The following is a 20606-nucleotide window of genomic DNA, read 5'->3' on the forward strand; positions in this document are numbered from 1 at the left end:
TGCAGGTACTGTACTGGGATGCAGGTACCCATAGTGTGATGCAGGAATCCACACTGGGTTGCCTGTACCATACGGGGACACAGGTACCAGGATGGAGGTAACATACTGGGATGGAGGTGCACATGCTGGGATGCAGGTCCCCACACCAGGATGCAGGACCCCAGTGCTGGGATGCAGGACCCCAGTGCTGGGATGCAGGTACCTGTACTGGGATGCAGGCCCCATACCAGGATGCAACTACCTGATGCTGGGATGCAGGAACCATACTGAGATGCAGGTATCGTACTAGGATGCAGTTACCATACTGGGATGGAGGACCCTGATGCTAGGATCCAGGTACTGCGCAGAGGTGCAGTTATCTGTAGCAAGGTGCAGGTACCCATACAGGGGGTGGGTGCAGGTACCACACCGGGATGCAGGTACCCACACTGGGATGCAGATACCGTGCTGAGACGCAGGTATCCAACACCAGAGTGTAGGTACTGTACCAGGATGCAGGTACCCAATGCTGGGATGGAGGTACTGTGCCGGGATGCAGGTGTTGTCCGAGATGCAGGTACCCAGTGCCGGGATGGGGCTACCGTACAGGGATGGGGGTACCGTAGGGAGGTGGAGGCACTGCACGGCGGTGCGGGTACCGCAGGGGGTGCGGGTACCGTGCGGGGCTGCGGGCGGGGGTCGGGCTGCGGGCGGGGCGGAGCGGGGCGGGTCCCGGTTCCCCGCGCGGCGGCGGCGGCGGCGGCGGCGGCGGGGGGGGGGGCGCTGCGCCGTGCGCTGCGGCGGGGGCGGCTCCGCTCCGCGCCGCTCCCGCCCCCGCCGCCGCCGCCGCCGCCGCCGCCCGCTGCCATCGGCGGCCCGCGGCTCCCGGCGCCGCCGCTCGCAGCTCGCGCTCCCGGCCCGCCGCAACGCGGGGCTGGCGGGGCGAGCCGCCGCCGCCCGCGCCGCTCCCCTGCCCGGCTCGCCGGCCCCGGGCGCGGCGGAGCGGCCGAGCCCGCCGCCCGCCGGGTGCATGGACAGGAGCTCCCTGCTCCAGCTCATCCAGGAGCAGGTGAGGGCGGCCGCGCTCCGGGCTCCGCTCCGGGGGGGCGGGCGGGCGGGCGGCGGCGTCGCTGCCGGGGGCTGCCGGCACCGGGCACCTCTCGCGCCGGGGGGGAACCGCCGCGGGCCCCGCTGCCGGGGGGCGCTGACCCGCGCCGGGCTCCGCTCCGGGGGGCGGCCGTGCCCCGGGCCCCGCCGCCGGGGGTCCGACACGCCGCGGGCCCCGCTGCCCCGGTGGCCGCCGCTGGCCGCGGGGGAACCGGCGCCGCCGCTGCCCCCATCGCAGCCCTGCGGTGCCCCCGGCGCTGCGAGCCCGGGCCCTGGGAATCCCCCTCCGGCACGGCTGAGCCGCCGCGCAACTCAGCTCACTAGTGACCTCCTCCCCACGCCAGGGCTCCCTCGCTTCAAGTGCCCCGGGTCAGATCCTGCGGAGGTGCTGGGCGCACCTGCGAGGATGAGAGGTGCTGGGCAGCAGGGAGGCGGGAGCCCCAGTGCCTGTGCATGTGGCAGCGCTGAGCTCCGGAGCCGGCTGCCGGATGGGGCCCCGGCGCGCTAGAGCTGCTGCGCGGCTCAGCCGCCCCGCTGCAGGCTGAGGCTTGCGTGCGTTTGCAGGGGGCTGCATCGAGCCCCGTGACCTGATTGCAGGAGCAGACCGTAAAGCATTAACGCTGCGTAGCGTCGAGCGCGCGGCTCTGCGGGCAGGATCGGGCCCCGGTGCGTTACCGCTGGGTGCTGGGTGCACCTGGGCACTTCCCCTGCCCGGCTTCCCCCCTGGAACGGCTCCCTCGGCTCTCGGCAGCCGCGTGCCTGCGCTCCCTTCCCGCCCCGGCACCGCCAGGGACTCTGCTCCGGGGGTGGGGAGGGGAATCGCTTCTTTCTTAATTGCAGGTCAGGAATTTTAGGCTGTAAGTGTCCCCCCCCCCCCATGTCCCCTCCACGTTATTCGCCACCTGACTGGCTCCGTGACCTTGGGCAAATCCTCCGGCCTCCTCGGGCTGGGGAGCCGCGTTGTTATTATCCAGCGTCTCCCTGGCAATCGGCTGCGGGGTCGGAGCTGAGCTTCCCGGAGCTGCGCGCCTCGGAGCATTTCTGGAAGGAGCAGCAGCTTCCCGGGCAGGAGCCGCTGCTGGGAGAGCCGGGCCGGGGCCGGGAAGGGCCGCGCAGCCGGGCGAGCGATGGGAGCGCCGCGGGCCGCTGCAGCGGGGGCGGGCGGAGGGCACGGGGGGTGAGTGGGGCGGGGGGAGAGATGCACCCCCAAAAAGGAGAGGGACGCTTTGGCTGCTGCCAGGGCTCGCTGCAAGGCCCCAAGCTCTGCGTGTGCGTGGGTCTGCACATGTGGCACGACTGGGACAGCATGCGTGTGCTCATGGGAGGCAGGCACTGGGGACCAGGGTGCTCCCGTGCGCCACCGACCTGGGTGCCACGGCGAGGCTGAGCTGTGCCCGCACCCCAGGCCGGCGCCCGTCCCGCCAGAGCCACCAGCGTCTGGGCCAGCACATCCCTCGCCACCCCAGCGGCTTGGCGGAGCTGGCTGGCTCTGGCACCAGATCCAGCCTGTGCCGCCCTGGCTGGCTGCAGGGAGCCCGGCGGGTGCTAGCACCCTCCCCGGGCAGGATCAGGGCCGGCACGTGCTGCCAGGCCTTTGGCCAGGGTCTCCAGGTGGCAGGACCCTCCCTGGGAACGGGGCTCTGGCTTTTCTCGGCTCGGACTGGAAGGGGGCAGTGGGCGCACGAGTGAGCGCGGGTGTGAGCGCCCGTGTCCCACAGCACTCTGCGTCCTGCCCCTTCCGCAAGGACGTTGCCAGCGAGTTTCCTCTTCTGCATTTCATCCCCCGGAGAAGGAAGCAACAGAAATGGCAGCATTTGCAGGATGATTCTGTTACCAGCTGCCGGGCAGGCCGGCGCGACCCAGCCGGCCCTCGGCAGGGCCTGAAATGTGCTCCGACTTTCGGGGGCCGCTGCCCTTTCCCCAGCTCCCTCCTCCTTGTGCCGTCCCGGAGGAGGCAGGAGAGCGGGGTGCTGGGGTGGCACGGGGTCCCCGCACACCGTGGGGTGTTCGGGTGGCACGAGGCTCCCTGCGTGGCGTAGGGTGCCCGGGCGGCACCGGCTCCCGGCCCGGCGCAGCTGAGCGCCCCGGCGGCAAGGGTGCGCGGGAGGCCGTGCCGGCAGGAGCGCCAGGAGGAGGCTGCTGCCAGCGGTGCGCGTGTGTTTAGCTCCGTGGCTTCCTGGCTGGCAGGCTGCTCGGATCAAGAAATAAATGAGTGGGAGAGTGTTGGCTGCACATCGGGGAGGGGCGCAGGCAGCTCGGAGATGGGGAAAGCCACAGCGAGCCGCAGGGAGCTCCTGGCTCCTGGAGAGGGGCAGCACGGGGCACCCGGGCAGCACAGGGCACCCACCGTGGCAGCGGTCTCTGCCGCGCATGGGCCAGGTGTCGGCACCAGCGCCGTGTCCATCCCCGGCCGCTCAGCCATCCCCCGCCAGGCCCCCCGCGTGCCCGGCGCTGTACACGCTCAGCAAAGCCCGGCCTGGGAGATGGGCAGGGACGCCAGGGCCGAGGTGGCCAAGTCTGCATCCAGCCCGGCTGCTGCCAGCGCCCTCCCGAGGGGCAGGTTTGGGGGCTCCTAGAGCCCGAGCCCCCGGCTCCCGCAGAGCAGCCTGGGTGGGGGGGGTTGAAGCCTCCGTCGTGGAGGGCTGGCGGTGGGGCCGCGCAGGGTGTGAGGCCGGGCCAGGCCGGGGGGCACCGGTGGCGGTGCTCCGGCATTGCAGCCGTGCGGCCCCGTGCCCTGCTCCGCAGCTGGACCCCGAGAACACCGGCTTCATCGGCGTGGAGACCTTCGCCAGCCTCGTGCACAGCCATGAGCTGCCCCTGGACCCCGCCAAGCTGGACATGCTGGTGGCCCTGGCGCAGGGCAACGACGAGGGCCAGGTCTGCTATCAGGAGCTGGTAGATCTGGTCAGTGCCGGGGTGACACGGGCCGGGGTCGGGAGCGGGAGCGGGAGCGGAGGGGCTGGGGGCCGCCGCGGGGCAGTCGGTGGGGAGGAGAGGGAGCGATTCCTGCCGGCGCAGGGGCTCCTCCGCTGCTGGCTCCCCTGCGCTGGGCCGCGTGGCGCAGCCCCGGCATTGGCACCAGAATCGTGCCACGGGACCAGGCTGGCGGGGCGGGCGCTGGGCACCTCGCCGCACCCCACTCTGAACCCAGCCTGGGAGGGAGAAACGGGGTGCGGTGACGGGGACGGGTGCAACGCGCCGGGCAGCGCCAGCACCCCCGCGGCTCCCAGCGCAGGGTGGCCGGGCCCCGCCGGCCGCCGTCCCGCGGGGTCCCCTCCCCGGCGCCGGGCGGTGGTGGGCCACAGCCTCTCTCCGCAGATCAGCAGCAAGCGCTCGAGCAGCTTCAAGCGCGCCATCGCCAACGGGCAGCGCGCGCTGCCCCGGGACGTGCTGCTCGACGAGACCGGCCTGGGCTTCTACAAGCGCTTTGTCCGCTACGTGGCCTACGAGATCCTGCCCTGCGAGATGGACCGGCGCTGGTACTTCTACCAGCACCGGACCTGCCCCCCGCCCGTCTTCATGGCCGCGGTCACGCTCACCCAGGTGCCCGGCGCGGTGCGGTGCGGTGCGGAGGGGCCGGGCGGCCCCGGCTGGGGCGTCTGGGCACCCCTGGGGGCCGGGCCCGGCCGGAGCGATGGGACGGGGGTCGCGGCGCTGCCGGGGCCGGTGCTGACGGCTGCCCCGCGGCTCGCGCAGATCATTGTGTTCCTGTGCTACGGGGCCCGGCTGAACAAGTGGGTGCTGCAGACCTACCACCCCGAGTACATGAAGAGCCCCCTGGTCTACCACCCCGGGCACCGGGCCCGCGCCTGGCGCTTCCTCACCTACATGTTCATGCACGTGGGGTAAGGCCGTCCGGGGGGCTGGGGGGTGCTGGGCTCCCCGGGGCTGTGCACGGGACAGGGATTCATGGAGACTGGCCAGGACCTGCTGCCCGGGCTGGCTCCATCGCATTGGGACCAGGACCTGTGCCGGAGCCCAGCTCCACCGGCAGTGGTGCTGGTGGCCATGGGCACTGCTCCCTCCGGGCCCATTTCCATGGCAAAGCCGGGAGCCCGTCTCCCAGGGCAGGAGCGAGCCATCGCCCCCCGCCAAGGGGGCCGGTGGCAGGAGGCGCCGGCGCGGCCCGGGGCAGGGAGGGGGCCGGTCCCTGCTGGGTGCCGCCGGTGGGGCAGCTGACACGTCGCTCCCGTGTGCGGCAGGCTGGAGCAGCTGGGCTTCAACGCGCTGCTGCAGCTCATGATCGGGGTGCCCCTCGAGATGGTGCACGGCATCCTGCGCATCAGCTTCCTCTACCTGGCCGGCGTGCTGGCAGGTGGGTGCGCGCCGCGGGCGCTGCCGGCACCGGGCTCCGCGTGCTGCCGGCTCCCACGGCGTCCCCCGCCGCGGGGGCCCTGTCGGCGCCCTGAGCCTCCGCACTGCCGCAGGCTCCCTGACCGTCTCCATCACGGACATGCGGGCGCCGCTGGTCGGCGGCTCCGGGGGTGTCTACGCGCTCTGCTCTGCCCACCTTGCCAACGTGGTCATGGTAAGCGGCAGCGGGCGCCGGGGCCTCGGCTCCGTGGGGGCGGCTGCCGCGGCACCGCAGCCGCCCCCTGCCCGGCTCCGTCTCCCCGCAGAACTGGGCAGGGATGCGCTGCCCCTACAAGCTGCTCCGCATGGTGCTGGCGCTCGTGTGCAGTAAGTAGGGGGGGGGCCGGGGCGCCGGGGCGGTGGCAGCGGCGGCGGCTGAGCCCGGCGGCCCTCTCTTGCAGTGAGCTCGGAGGTGGGCCGCGCCGTGTGGCTGCGCTTCTCGCCGCCGCTGCCGGCCTCGGGGCCCCAGCCCAGCTTCATGGCCCACCTGGCGGGGGCCATCGTGGGCATCAGCATGGGGCTCACCATCCTGCGCAGCTACGAGGAGAGCCTGCGCGACCAGTGCGGCTGGTGGGTCGTGCTGCTCTCCTACGGCACCTTCCTCCTCTTCGCCGTCTTCTGGAACATCTTCGCCTACGACCTGCTGGGGGCACAGATCCCCCCGCCGCCCTAGCGCCCCCCCCCCCGGGGGGCTTTTCTCTCCCTTTCGTTTTCTAGCAGTGTCCGAGCGGCGCTGGAGGCTGTCGCCCGCCCCAGGTCTCCCCCCTCCCCGGTGGCAGCGGGGTCCCCGTGGGTGCCATGGGGCCCTGCATCACGGTGCTAGCGGCCACACTCCCGCTGGATGCGCCCGGCAAGCCCCCCCCGCGCCGGCCCCCTGGCCCCAGCCGAGGCGGGGGCTCTGCGCCCGGTCCCGCTTGCCGTGGGGACCCGAGTCGGGCTTCCCTCGGCAGCGTCCCCCTCCGCCTCCTTGCGGGAGCTGCACTTTTACGGGATGCACCAGTGCCAAAACAGGAGTGATTTATTTTTCTATGCCAAAAAAAGAAGAAATATATATATGAGAGAGAGAGAGAGAGAAAAAAAGAAAATGGGGAGGAAAAAGAAAGAAGAAACATCGGCTGAGACCGGCAGAACTCGTCGCAGCGGTGGCGCCGCAGCCCGCCCGCCCCCTCGGCCGCGGCCCCGCTCCCCGGCCCCGCTTTGCCGGCAGGCGCGCTCCCGGCGGCGAGGGGCGCCCGGGCCCGCCGCAGCCCCACGGCCGCAGCCCCACGGCCGCAGCCCCGACCTTTTTTTGGAGTACAAATAAATATTTTGCACACCGCCGGCGCCCCGCGGCTCAGGCACCGCGGCCCCACGGGGGCAGGCGGGGGGGGGCCTGGGGGGGTCCGTGGAAGGATACCCCAGCAGGGCCCGTGCGGGCCGGGGCGGCCTGGGAACAGGGCAGGGGACAAGGAGCGTCCAGCCCGGGATGGGAGCAAACAGCTGGAGCAGAAGCGTCCGGGCGGCACCGAGCAAGCGCAGCTCCCGCCCCGCGGCGCGGCACCCCCGGGTGGGGGGGTCCCGCCGGCGCCCCGGCGCGGAGCAGCCCCCCGGCCGCCATCCGGGCGCAGGGACGCGCAGCGGGGACATGGAAGAGGCCGGGTTTATTACGGCACAGAGGAAAAAGGCGCCAGGCTTTCCGGGCCGGCGCGGGGGCCAGCACGGTGCTCTGGCGCTTCCCACGGGGGAGGTCGTTTCCCTGGCTTTTAGGCCTTTTCCCGAGTGGCGGCTCCTTGGCAGGCCCCTCGGACACGGCCGCGTGCACCGGCGACGGCGACACCTCCCCGCGGTGAGGGGTCCGCGCCGGCTCCGCATCCGCCGCGGAGCATCCGAAGAGCCGCGTCCTGCCGCTCGCCGCCGCGCCGCGCTGCGCGGGGGGGCCGGTGCCGGGCTGCGCGGGGGGGGGGGGGCCGGTGCCGGGCTGCGGGGGGGGGGGGGGGGCCGGTGCCGGGCTGCGCGGGGGGGCCGGTGCCGGGCTGCGGGGGGGGGGGGGGGGCCGGTGCCTGGCCGCGGGAGCTGAGCCCCCGCCTCTCCCGCCCGCCGCGCCCCGGCTCCGCCCCCGGCACCGCCTCCTCCCGGTGCTGCTCCAGGCCGGCGGCCGCGGGGACGCGACGGGACGGGACGGGACGGGACGGGACGGGACGGGACGGGAGCGGAGCGGCCGCTCGCCCCACGCCGCGCGGGGCCGGGGAAACCTCCCACGCTGCGGGAAGGGGCGCGCGCAGGGCCGGAGCCGCCGCAGCCCGGCGCCGGGTCCCGCCTGCCGCGCACACGCACACGCGCACACGCGCACACGTGCACGCGCACACACACACACACACACACACACACACACACACACACACACGCACACACACACTGCCCCCCCCGTCAGCCCACCACCAGCCCCTCGTCTCACCAACCCACAACCCCACTGCACCCCCACCCCGTCGAGCCCCGTGCGCCCCACTGCACCCCGCACCCGGCCCCCCAGCCCCCGGCCAGCTCCGCGCACCCCACTGCACCCCCACCCAGCCCCATGGCCCCCGTCCGGCCACCCCATCCCCATCAGGCCCCACACCGCCTATCCAGCCCTACATGCCCCAGGCACCCCAGTCTGGCCCCACACCCTCCGTGCACCCACATACCACTGCACCCCCCATGTACCCTATACACACACCACCATGCACCCCGCACCCCACTGCACCCCCCATGTACCCTGTACACACACCACCATGCTCCCAACCCCACCCCCGGCACCCCATAGCCCACACCCCCATGTACCCTGCACCCCACTGCCCCCCATAGTCCCCATGCATCCTACTGCTCCCCACTGCACCCCACACCCCCATGTACCCTATACCCCTCATGCTCCCACACCCCACCCTCCATGCACCCACATACCACTGCACCCACACCCCCATGTACCCTGCACCCCACTGCCCCTCAACCCCCCCCACACCCCATGGTCCCCATGAATCTTACTGCACCCCACTGCATCCCACCCTCCCGTGTGCCCTATAACCCCCATGCTCCCACACCCCACACCCTCCGTGCACCCACATACCACTGCACCCACACCATCATACACCCCACACCCCACTACAGCCCACCCCTCCATGTACCCTATACACACACCCCATCATGCTCCCAAACCCCACTGCAGCCCACACCCCCCATGCACCCCATACCCCCATGTGCCCTGCACCCCACTGCCCCCAATCCCCCCTGCACCCCACAGTCCCCATGAGTCCTGCTGCACCCCACACCCCCTGTGTACCCTACACCCCCATGCACCCACACCCCATGTACCCTGCAGCCCACTGCAGCCCAAGCCCCCTACTGCACCCCACGGTCCCCACGCATCCTACTGCACCCCACACCCCCTACTGCACCCCACACCCCCATGCACCCACACACCACTGCACCGCATGCCACACTGCACCCACAACCCCCCTGCACCCCATGAACCCTGCACCCCCATGCACCCCCCTGCCCCCTCCATGTACCCCCACACCGACACCCCCTTTGCAACCCCCCCCCCATACCCACACTGCTCCTGCGCCCGACAAGCCATGCGCCCCGCACCCCACAGCACCCCCCGGTGCTCCATGCACCCCCCACACCTTCCTGCACCCCCCTTTCACCCTGCAGCGCCCTGCACTCCCATGACCCTCCCCTCGCACCCCGCACCCTTCTTGCATCCCACATCCCCTTGCTCCCCGCGCCCCTGTGCACTCCGCACCCCCCTGGCACCCCCCCACCCCCTGCACCCCCCCCCGTGCACCTCCTGTACCCCCCCCGCAGCCCGCACCCCCCCTTGCACCCCCACCCCCCCTGCATTCCGCCCCTTGCTCCCTGCACCCCCTGCACCTCCCCCCCCCAATCCCCCTGCACCCTCCATGCACCCCGCCGCCGCCGCCGGGCCGGGCCGGGCCGCCGCGCCCCGCTCCCCTTCCCTTCCCTTCCCTTCCCTTCCTTTCCCTTCCCTTCCCTCCGCTTCCCTCCCCTTGCCGCCGCCGCCGCGGCGCTGCCCCCCCCCGCCCCCCCCCCCGCGCCGGTCGCTCGGGCCCGGCCCCGGAAGCGCGGCGGCCGGGCGGGGCGGCGCTGTCGCAGTGCGCGGCCGGGAGCGGAGCCGCCGGGGCGGCGCGGGGCGGGCGGCGGCGGCGGCGGCGGCGGCGCCATGAAGGGGAAGGAGGAGAAGGAGGGCGGCGCGGCGGGCGCGGGGCCCGGCGGCGCGGCGGGGCCGGGCGCGGGGCCGCGGGGCGGCGCGGCGGGCGCGGGCGGCGGCGGCGGCGGCGGCGGCAGCCCCGAGAAGAGCCACAGCGCGCAGGAGCACAAGGAGCAGGGCAACCGGCTCTTCGTGGGCCGCAAGTACCCCGAGGCCGCCGCCTGCTACGGCCGCGCCATCGTGAGTGTCCCGCGGCTTCCCGCGCCGGGCCCTGCGCCCCCCCGGGCCGCGCCGCGCCGGTCCCCCCCCCCCCCGGGATCGGGCCCCTCCGCCCCCCCGGGCCGGGCTTGTCCCGCCGCTGCCCCCCCTTCCCCCAGGCAGGGCCCGTCTGTCCCCGCGGCCGAGCCTGCCCCACCCCCCCCATGTCCCTAGGCCAGGCCTGTCTCTTCCCCTGCCATGTCCCTAGGCCAGGTCTGTCCCCCCCCCCCAATATGTCCCTAGGCCAGGCCTGTCCCTTCCCCCCCCCCCATGTCCCCAGGCCTGCCCCTCCCCAATATGTCCCTAGGCCAGGCCTGTTCCCCCTGCCCCCTCCAGTGTCCCCGGGCCTGTCCCCTCCCCCCCCATGTCCCTAGGCCTGTCCTCTACCCCCCAACATGTCCCCAGGCTGGGCCTGTGTCATCTGGTCCCCCCCACACACATACACACACTGAACCCATCGACCCCCATGTCCCCGGGCCGGGGGACCTGTGGGGCCGGGGAGGCTGCGCCCCTGGGCCACGGTGGCAGCGGGCTGCTGGGGGGACCTGGGGGCCGGGTCCCCTCCGCCCCGTGTGGGGGGCAGCCCCTGGCCCAGCAGAGGGCTGGCGCTGGGGGGCCTGGGCGAGGGCAGGCTGCCCCTGCGCCGTGGGGCCCCTCCACGCCTGGGGCAGGGGCTCGGGGGCTCCCGGCGGCCTCGGGGGAGCCGGGGCGGGGGGCGGAGGCGGCGCTGCTCCGCGTGGGGCCGGGCCCCCCGGCCGGGGTGGGCGAGCGGGAGCCGGCGGCTCTCTGCTCCCGCCGCCCCGGCGGGCTGGGGGGCTGCTGGGCCGGGGGCCACCCGGCTTTGGGGGCGCTCGCTGCGGGGGCTCCCCCGCCGGGTCCGCGCGGCCTCGCACTGAGTCAGCGCTCGCCGGCGCTTTGCAGAGCCGGTTTGTGGAGTCATCCCGGCGGCAGGCGCTGCGTCACACCCCCGCGGCCGCCCCGGCCGGGCCGGTGCGCGGCGAACGGCCCCTCCCGGGGCCACCGGCCGCGGCGACGCCTGCGCGCCTAGCCCCGTGCAGGGCCGGACTTCCGCTGCTCGTGCCCCCGTGCAGCCGCCCGGGGCCGTTTCTTCGCTCCTATCGCCCGTGCCCGGTTAGCGAGGGAGCTCTGCCGTCCCCCGGCAGCCGGGCTGTGTGCTCACGGTGGCACTGAAGCATGCAGGCACAGCGGTGCCGTCGGCCGGCCAGGCGAGGAGCTGGGGGCACGGAGAAGCCCGGCTGCTGGCCTCTTCCCCAAGGCAGCCTGCTGCTCCGTGGCTCTTAGCGAAAGCATCCCGTGCGGGCTGCAAAGCCCTTCCAGCGCGTCTGACTCGCCCCAGAGGCCCCTCTGCGCCCCGCTGGGCTCCGGGCCCAGCCTGCGTTGCGCCCCGGGCACAGGCTCAGCGGCTTGCCCACGTGGAAAGCTGCTGGCACCAGCCTCCACCCCCGTGTCTAAAACCTGGCTCTGCGTAGAGAAGGGGAGAGTGCCCAAACGCAGCAGGTTGTTCACCTGGACTCTGCAGCCTTTGCTGGTGGTTTGACTGCTGCCCGGGTAGCCACAGGGGCTGGAGCAGCCAAACGCAGCCCTGGGATGCTGGGCTGGGGAAAGGCTTGCTGCTTTCTCCGTAACACGCGGTTTCCTTCCAGAACCGGAATCCCTTAGTGGCTGTGTACTATACCAACCGGGCCTTGTGTTACCTGAAGATGCAGCAGCACGATAAGGCGCTGGCAGACTGCAAGCGGGCCCTGGAGCTGGACAGCCAGTCCGTGAAAGCTCACTTCTTCCTGGGGCAGTGCCAGATGGAGATGGAGAATTACGACGAGGCCATTGCAAACCTGCAGAGAGGTGAGCGGCAGCGGCCTGCAAAACGGGTGCTGAGCTGTCACTGACGCGGAGAGGCCACCGAGACCTTGCCCGCTAGCAGGGCGCTACTGCGGGCAAGATACAAGCCGTTCTTAGCTACTTGGGACCAAGAGAGATGTTTCTCCCCTTAAAAATGCAGCTGCAAGTGATCCGCTGTCTGCTTGCAGAGCGGGTATCTGCATTTGGGTAGCAGAGGCAAAGGGAAAGGAGAGAAATTGGAGTTGCGTGCGGTCACGTCCCATTACTCCTGGGAGGAGTGGCTGGAAGGCTAGCTGGGACGCAGGCAGGCGGGAGGCGTATTCCCTTACCAGGTAATGAGAGCTGTGCCCACGCTGCAGCCGTTGCCTTCCGAGCGGCTTAGAAAGCCTTGCGCCAAGCAGCGGCCCTGTGGTGGCGGTTGGCGGGGCCGTAGCCCCAGGCCTGCCCCCTTGTTCTGCGCCTGGCGGCACCGCCGCGCCAGCAGGCAAGATGCTGCTGTGCCCTCTCCACCCTTCCTCCGCGAAGGGGCCGGCGGCGGGCTGGCAAGAGGGGAATCGGGGGTGGCTCTGCCTCGTGGGCCCGCACGCTGCTCCTGCTTCGGCGAGCTTCCTCGCCGGCGCTAAGAGGCCCGTGCTCTCCCCAGCCTACAACCTCGCCAAGGAGCAGCGGCTGAATTTCGGGGACGACATTCCCAGCGCACTGCGCATTGCCAAGAAGAAGCGCTGGAACAGCATCGAGGAGAAGCGGATCAACCAGGAAAATGAGCTGCACTCCTACCTGACGAAGCTCATCATGGCAGAGAAGGAGAGGTAACGGGGGCCAGAGCAGCCGGGGCACCCCCCGGTTAGGACCTTGGAGCAGCCGCTGCGGGAGGCCCCGGCGGCTGGGAGCTGTGCCGCGGCTCGGGGCAGCACGGCGCAGGGCTGCAGCGAGCTGGACGCAGGCAGTGGGAAGCAGCGAGTCCGCGGGCCTGCGGACACCGGCCTGTCCCAGTTGCTCTGGCCTGTGGGCTGAGCCCTAAGGCGTGGAAAGAGGGGTGCTGTGCGTGTGATCCTTTGTGGGTGATACATGTGGGGAGTGGGAAAAGAAACAAGCCCCTGAAAACATCTCCTAGTGCCATGAAGCTAAACCGCTGGGGCTGTCCAGGTGTGTGGGCAGTGCCGCTGCCTTCCTGGAAAGGCCAGCCCTAGAGCTGGGTTAGCGTGGGCAGGGAAGGCAGAGATGATTTCTTTTCACTGTGGCGTTTCTTGCTCCTGAGCTCTGCGGTGACTTCTCCCACCTCTGTCGTAGGGAGCTGGCTGAATGCCGAAAGACTCAGCAAGAAGAAAACGCGGATGACAGTCGGAGCCGAGCTCAGCTGGCCAACATCGAAGCCAAACACGTAAGTCGCATCTCCCCTCTCTGCATGCGTGAGCCTCGGGGAAGAGCCTGGCCTTGGGGGTGTCCCAGGCAGTGGGCCGGGGGAGCGTGCCGGCCCCTCCTCCTGCGGGATGCACGGTGAGACCGGGAAGCGCTGTGGAAGCGTTTGCGGGGTGGTGCTTTGCCCTGGCTGGCTGCAGAGCCTCTTGCAGCCCCCGGGCAGCCTTGGGAAAGGCCGGGCTGCAGCCGCTGCCTGACCCTCTGCTGCGGCTCGGGGAAGAAGCTCGGGGGCTGCGATGGCAATGGCAGAAGTCGAGAGACGCCATTTCGGTGTGCGCCCCCCAGCCGAGCGGAGGCAGGGGGGACTTGGCGATGCAGCCGAAGCTTGACCCGGCAGCCCGGAGCAGCCGCAGCGCGAGTTACTGCTAGGGAGATCGGGGCTGTGCGCGGCGGGGCCCTGAGAGCGCGCGCTGCGCATAGCGCTGCCGCTACCTTCCCTGGCTGGGGCGCCCCGGCCGGAGCAGGGGCTTTCCAGCGTTTGTTTTGGGGCTTGTCTTCTCAAAAGCTGCTCTAGCAGCACCACGAGCTGCTCTTGCTGGACTCTCGTCCCCATTTGCGCGTTGCTCCGTGACAGCTGCCCTGCGCTGGCAGCCCTTCTCGTCCGCGCCCCGGGCGCCTGGCAGCCGAGCGCGGCGCCTGCTTGTCGGCGCGTCTGTGCTCCAACAGATGTTGTACCTGTTGGTGCCTCGGTGGCAGTGCAGTGCGAGCGGCTCCCGCCCCCTCAGCCACGTGCGTACGGCCATGCGTGGGGCTGTGCGCTGTCTCAGAGCAGGGGACTAATCCGAGGGTAAAAATAGCCCTGCAAAGGAAGGTTATTTTTAAGCTGGATCACTTCTACCATCCAGTGCGGCTTGAAGCCGCGCAAATGGCGGTGTGACTCAGCTGACGGCTGTGAGTGCAGACGGCAAGGTGGCACCGCAGGGGCTGCTGGCCTGAGGAGCTGGGACCGAACCTCTGGCCCGTGCTGGCACTGGGGCGGCACCGCTGCCCGCTGCGGCCTGCTTGCCCTGCGGGAAGGCGCTTCCCTGGAGCTGCGCTCCGGGAGGCGCTAGGATGCGGAGCCCCCCGGCTTGCCGTGGGGCCCAGAGCATCCATGGGCTGGGAAGCATCCGGGCTCTCGTACTTCCCGCAGTGCCTGCTGCGCTCTCCCTCAGCACAAAGCTGCTCTCTTTCAGGACAAGTACCTGGCGGACATGGACGAGCTGTTCTCCCAAGTGGATGAGAAGAGGAAGGTGAGAGCGCGCCGGCGTACATGCGCCTTGCTGTTCTGGCAGAGTGCTCCCAGTCTAGAGCCGCTCGCCTGAAACACGATTTAGCCCACAGTACCACGGTGAAGCTGTGGTTTGAATCTTCACCCCCTTCCCTCCTCCACCTCCTTCGGAGGCAGGCGGGGGTCCCAGGCTTGCGGAGAGTTTGGGGGTCCCTCTGCAACGGCTGCCTGCGCCCAGAGCAGGAGCTGAGCTGATGCCGGTGCCAGAGCCGGGGGGGCTCACACATTCTGCATCAGTGGCAAAAGGAGAGGCTTTAATGGGACTAGTTTTAAGGCCAGCTGGAGGGGCCAGGAAGCCTTGGGATGCGGAGATGTGGAAAGCAGCTCCTGGTGAGCAGTGGAGAGAGGGAGCGTGTGCCAGAGGTAGCGAGTCCCCCTCCACGCTGTTGCTGCAGCTCTTCGTCCACTTACACCTTCACCAACACCTCTCAGCTCTTTTTTTTTTTCATTGCTGCATTCACCCAGCATCTCCTAACCCCAGCTCTGCTTGTCTTGAGCCAGAAGCGGGACATCCCAGACTACCTGTGCGGGAAGATCAGTTTTGAGTTGATGAGAGAGCCCTGCATCACGCCCAGCGGGATTACGTACGACAGGAAGGATATAGAGGAACATCTCCAGGTACCACCGGGCCGGGGAGGGCGGGAGAGCCCTGGGCATGGGGCAGTGACCTGCTCAGCTCTGCGCCTGCTTCCTGGGACCTTCCTCATGGAGGAGGGCACCACAGTCATCCTCTGTCCTTCTTCTCCCTGGGGGGTTGCTGGCTGTGCCAGGCTCAGCCTTGAGCACGAAGGCATCTGTCTGCCCACGTGGGCTGATTTTGAGCAGTCAGAGCTTGAAAGCCTTCAGCGGGTTTGGGCCCGGGTTCCTCCCAGCGCTGCTCCCTGCTGCGGTGCCAGGGCAGCGAGGCGGCAGCGTTCACACTGGCAGGCCCTACCCGAAGCGCAGGGGGCTGCTGGCGGGTGTCCGCGGAGCGCAGCCTGCAGCTCATGCCTCAGCTCACTGTCGTTGTGTTGGGAGACATTTACAGAGGCCGGGGGTCTCCTTCCATGCTGCTCTCGCCCTTTGCACTGCAGCAGCAGAAACGCCTTGGCTTTGCGAGCCCGAGGGTGTCTGCGTGTTGCATTAGACCATCGAATTGGGACGCAGGGCTTCCCTGGGCCGAGCTAGCCTTGCGGGGGCCGAGCTTGCTGGCTACGTGGAGTAACCAGTTCACACACAGCTCTTCCCTTGCAGCGCGTGGGTCACTTTGATCCTGTGACGCGGAGTCCTTTGACCCAGGACCAGCTGATCCCCAACCTTGCTATGAAGGAGGTGATAGACGCGTTCATATCAGAAAACGGCTGGGTAGAAGATTATTGACAGCCAAGGGGGCGAAGCTGGCCCGCCTGGATTCTCCCTGCCGCTCCGGCAGCACGGGCGCGCTCTGCTGCAGACTGCTCTTGCTGGGCTGGCACCATGCCTTACTCACTTTCTGTCTGTCCCCCTCCGCTCTGGGTGCCCAGAGACCCATTGGCAACGCTGGGCTAGGGTACGCTGTCATCTCCCCTTCCCAAGGAACCGCAGCGGGCTGGACAGGCAGGAAGGCTCCCCGGCTCCCTTCTCCACTGGGTCCCCGGGGCAGGGTGGGCAGGAGCAAGATGGCCTTGGCTGGGGCCCGGGCCGGGCCGAGGAGGGGGGCACTCGGCTCGGCAGGAACGCGGCACTTGGAGGAAGGCCTGGCTGATGGTTTGGAGAAGGAACAGTGGCTCGTTGTGGTGGCCCGGAAGGTCTAACCAGCATCTTCATCGCCCAGAGAGAAGGGACCCTCCTCTGCTACGGCAGCTGACAATCTCCAAAGAACGCTCCGCTGCCCTCGGCACGAGCCCTGCTCCGGGGAGGCGCTGCAGCAAGAGCCCGGCTCTGTGACGGGTGAGGAGCTTGCTTGGACGAGCACTTGGTGCTCCCCGTGCTGATCTGGCCTGGTCCCCTCTCACTGTACATAGTTTGTTTCCTATTCATTCCATCTCCTGTCTGTCCAGTAGTATTGTGTCTTACTGTAAATAGCCACGTGCCGGGGATGGGAGAGCGACCTATACTTTACAGACACTGACTTGCCTTTGGGCTTTTTCTGGGAAACCACTGCCCCTTGGCTGGAAGGGGTTGTCCTCACCCTTCCCCTCTCCTGCCAGCCCTGGGACTGTAGTTGCCCATGAACAAGCGTCCAGGTTAAAGTTCATATTCCTTTTAATTAAATCCCTTAAAAAAAAAAAAAAAAGAAAAAAAGTCTGACTGAGGCTACAGTTGTGGGAAGTTTCGCTGTATGGTTGGCCTATAGCCTGCCTGGCTTTTGAGCGCTCTCTGGAAGTTTGCCAACGTCAATAAATAATTCAGCAATAAATGTGAAAAGAGCTTGAATGTTTCACGATTGCAGCCATCTCCAGCCGTAAAAGGCGGGAGAAAGCAGGTCGCCTTCCAGTTGTGCCAGACCTCAGCCCCTACGGAGGTAACAGCTGCCACCATGTCCCTTGGGGGCCGGCAGTGGGTGATGCCTGTCTCCCATCACTGGTATCACGTGGGCCTGGATTTTGCTCTGATGCATTTGAGCTTTTTACATCCAGCCCTGGTACAGCCACCTACATACAGCCACCGCAGCTCCCCTGGGACTCCCTCGGCCTGGAACATGGCTGGTGCATGGCGCAGGAGCCCCTGGGAGGCACGCGGGCCCCAGGCTGGGCTCTGTCCTCAGAGAGGAGCCGAGCCGTGGCCCAGATGATTGAATCTGGCCAGGCTGCCGTGGCGCTGCCTCGTGGGACGGTTGCTGCAGCTGCTCTCCGGGCACTTAGGGGAGGAGGCTGGCGGGGCGGACGAGGGCCTGGCTGCCAGCCGAGCTAGCGGAAACCAGCAGCAGTTGCTGCTGGGGGCTCGGGGCTGCTGGGGAGGGCAGGGTTGGGGAGCTACAGCTGCAGCTGCCAGATCTCTGCCCACCTTCAGGCAGAGCAGAGCCGCAAAGGAGGGAAGTAATGATGTTCTGGCTTGTGAAGCTGAGTCAAGGCACCAGGCTCAGGCCTGGCTCCCTTCACCCTTTGGCGTAGTATCATAATTCAAGCTCAAGGAGCAGGCTTTCCTGCCGCACCCGGTGTGCAGCCCTGTGAGGGGCCTGCCTCTTCCACAAAGCAGCTGCGCCCAGCAAAGGCCATTTAACTCCGGTATCGGGGCACAGAGCAAACGGCTGCAGCAGCTCACGAGCAGAGACCCACCCTGCCCTCCCGCTGGCTGCGTGGGCTGGGGAGTCCCACAGCTCCCGTCTCTTTTTCCTGCACTTTGGTAGCTGGGATGCAGCAATACAGGAGGAGCTAGGACAGAACATAAATTTTAATCCAAGGGGGAGGAAAGAGAACAGTAAATACCAGAACTTCTTCAGGTACTTGGTCCCTACACCAGTATTTGAGCAGGGGGTTGCTGGCCCTGCCCTTCCCGCACAGCTGCAGGAGCCGGAGCTGCCGAGCCACCTCCACGGAGCTGATCGCTGCTCTGGTAGAGCCAACGTCACAGTCACGCTCGCCGCATACGGGACGTGGCAGGGAAGAGGGCAGCGTGTCCTTGGGCACGGGGCTGGGCCTGGCTGCAAGAGGTGGTGCCTGGCGGCGAGTGCCGGCAGAGCAGGCTGCGTTCCTGGCTCTACCCTAGGAAGGTGGAGATGAAGACGCTCGTGTCCAGGTTGAGCGTGGCGTGCCACCAGCGGTCTGGGAAATACAGGACCTGCGGGGAGAGAGCGGGGGGCTCCCACTGGGTCCTGCCTTCTCAGGGGTTGTGGGGTTCAGCAAGCAGCAGAGAGGGGGGAGGAACCCCACGGTCCCCCTCTGCCTGTCTCTGAGCTCCATCAAGACACCTTCCTGCTGGACGCTGTTCCATTTTCCCGGCCCCGGGCTAGGCCCTGGTGCTTGCAGCGCCACGAGGGCGGCCGCTGGCTCCGAGTGGCATGAGGGGCCTCCTCTTTGCCCCGGCCATCACTTCCGTCCCATGCAAGAAGCAGATGATGTAGGGCAGGAGGGCTGCACCCTGCATCCTCCCCCCAGCCCCAGAGTGCTGGGCGAACCCCGTGCGCCTCCCCAGCGGGACCAGAGGCGCAAACCCAGCAGGGTGGAGAGGGGCTGGCAGCACCACGGGCACCTCACCCTGCTTGCCAGGCCCTCTGCGCTCCCTCCCCAGCGCGGCTGGCTCAGGCTGGGCACGGGACTCACCTCCCCGGGGTGGATGGTGCACTCCAGCGGCCGCTCCCCCGGTGGCAGAGTGGGATACGTGTGATGGAGCCAGGCCAGCGTTGTCTCGTTGGGGTGGAAGTGAGGCGTTTTATCCGGCGGGTACAGAAACCAGCGCTGAAAGACAGGGAGTCTCAGCTCAACGGTGACTTCCAGCTCCTCCTTCACTCCAGCTGTCAGGAGAGGTCCACTTTTCCTTCCCCGCCTTACCACCAGGGCTCCACTCTCACCTTCCTGCCGAAGATCACCTCTGAGTAGCCGGGGCCATGCCAGTGAAAGGGAACACCTGAGCCGACGCCTATAGAGAGTGGGGAGGGAGGTGGTGCTGGGAGACCCCCCCTTTCGCCCAGCCACAGGGCTGCCAGCGCCCAGAGGGTCCTGCACCTCGTGCTGTTGCCTGTGGCCTGTCCCAGCACTGACCTGCGATCCCAAAGCTGTAGGCACCTCTGGTGCCCGGGATGCGGAAGGGAGGAGGCACATACTTCTGGAAGAGCGGGCCCCACTCGGTGAAGTTGTTGTCCCCAAAGAAATAGAGGGTGTCTGTGGGGGAAGGAAGCGGGTGCATTAAGGCTGGCGAGGCCCAGGGTGCTGGCTGGAGGGAGTGGGTGCGTGGGACCTTGCTACCCACCGCTGCCCAGCGCGGCCGGGTCCTGGGGCTTCAGCAGATGTTCCACGTACTCCTGGAAGGGCACGTCCACTGCAAGGCAGGAGCAGAGCTGAGACAGAAACACCTGCCCCACCAGCCAGCCTGGCTGAAGGCACCCTGGGGCGCTGCGTTTCCGGCGGGGAGCTGCCCCCCGCGGTGCGACCACCCAGCCTCACCTTTGCGGTAGGAGTAGGTGTTGGCCGTGCTGAGGCGCACCAGGCGGTCGCCGAAGGCGCCCAGCAGCTTGTCCTTGGTGCAGAGCGCCTGGAAGACCTGCGAGGGCGCCGCGGGCGTTAAGGCGCCAGCTGGGATGGGGCAGGGACCCTGCAACCTCCCCCTCCCAGAGAGGGGCCAGCCAGGGAAGGGGTCTTAGGTCCCCACGGCAGGGCACGACCACAGCCCACCGCAACCCACCCCCTGCTGACCCAGCCCAGCCCTCCCGGCCCCCCACGTCCCCTGCCCGCCCTGCGCCCCCCGGTCCGCCCGGCGCAGCCCCCCGGCACTCACCGAGTTGTCGGTGGCCCCGCGGATGATGACGGGCCGGGAGAAGGCGAACCTGGGCGGCACAGAGAGAGCACACCGGGGGTCTCCCTAACGGGCCGGCCCCCAACCTCCCGCCCGGGGCACCGGGGCCTGATCCCCAACCCCCCCCCCCCCCCCGGGACCTGCCCCCAGCCTCCCACCGGGGCAGCCCGTGCCCGGAGCACCGGGGCCTGACCCCCTATCCCCGGCCCGGGGCACCGCGGCGGCCCGTACCGCTGGAGGAAGCGGGGGAAGGTGAGGGAGGCGTCGGCCCGCTCCACGGTGCACCGCTCCTCCTCCGGCAGCGCGCCCGCCGCCCTGCAACGGAGCCTCCGCTCGGTACCGGGCACCGGCCGCCGGGCGCGGCCCAGCCCCGGCCCGCCCGCCCGCCGCGCCCTTACCAGCCGCCGCCCAGCGAGGCGGCGCAGCCCGCGGCCCAGGCCAGCGGCAGCAGCAGCGGCAGCAGCAGCCGCCGCGGCGCCGCCGCCATCGGGCACCGGCACCGGCACCGGGGCCCCGCGCGCCGCCCGCCCGCGGACTGCGCTTCCCGGCAGGCACCGCGCGCCGCAACGCCGCTTCCCGGCCGGCACCGCGCGCCGCAACGCCGCTCGCTGCTATTGGCTGTCGCCTCGGGACTACATGTCCCGACATGCCGCGCCTTAAAGGGGCCCCGCGCAGGCCCCCGCCCCAGATCCAGATCCGGATCCGGATCCGGCGCCTCCCCCGAGCGCTGCGGGGACGCGCAGGCAGACGGGCGCCAGCCGTCAC

General features: G+C 69.5%; 3 protein-coding genes across 4 annotated transcripts; 2 read left to right on the forward strand and 1 right to left on the reverse strand.

Moving 5' to 3' along the window:
• Positions 1-1009: 1009 nt before the first annotated feature.
• On the forward strand, positions 1010-7363 carry RHBDL1 (rhomboid like 1). Its single transcript, XM_067305951.1, has 8 exons — positions 1010-1048; positions 3832-3990; positions 4405-4629; positions 4783-4931; positions 5289-5401; positions 5514-5614; positions 5706-5766; positions 5841-7363. The coding sequence occupies exons 1-8, from the start codon at positions 1010-1012 to the stop codon at positions 6110-6112; spliced, it is 1119 nt and encodes a 372-aa protein (XP_067162052.1). The 3' UTR covers positions 6113-7363.
• A 2274-nt stretch (positions 7364-9637) lies between these two features.
• STUB1 (STIP1 homology and U-box containing protein 1) lies at positions 9638-16817 on the forward strand. The gene is made up of 7 exons (XM_067305952.1): positions 9638-9865; positions 11548-11746; positions 12387-12552; positions 13034-13124; positions 14338-14394; positions 14934-15050; positions 15666-16817. Exons 1-7 carry the CDS (start codon positions 9638-9640, stop codon positions 15789-15791), a joined length of 984 nt encoding a protein of 327 aa, XP_067162053.1. The 3' UTR covers positions 15792-16817.
• A 912-nt stretch (positions 16818-17729) lies between these two features.
• JMJD8 (jumonji domain containing 8) lies at positions 17730-20338 on the reverse strand. 2 transcript variants are annotated; one of them, XM_067305949.1, is made up of 9 exons: positions 20240-20338; positions 20073-20156; positions 19824-19872; positions 19493-19589; positions 19299-19367; positions 19091-19210; positions 18901-18968; positions 18653-18787; positions 17730-18094 (listed from the first exon to the last, which is right to left on the reverse strand). In XM_067305949.1, exons 1-9 carry the CDS (start codon positions 20326-20328, stop codon positions 17765-17767), a joined length of 1041 nt encoding a protein of 346 aa, XP_067162050.1. In that variant the 5' UTR covers positions 20329-20338; the 3' UTR covers positions 17730-17764. The 2 variants fall into 2 exon arrangements, with proteins under 2 accessions (XP_067162050.1, XP_067162051.1); XM_067305950.1 differs by having other exon boundaries at positions 18007-18170.
• Positions 20339-20606: the final 268 nt, after the last annotated feature.

This window comes from Apteryx mantelli, chromosome 16 (assembly GCF_036417845.1).
Source record: "Apteryx mantelli isolate bAptMan1 chromosome 16, bAptMan1.hap1, whole genome shotgun sequence".
Classification (NCBI taxonomy): domain Eukaryota; kingdom Metazoa; phylum Chordata; class Aves; order Apterygiformes; family Apterygidae; genus Apteryx; species Apteryx mantelli.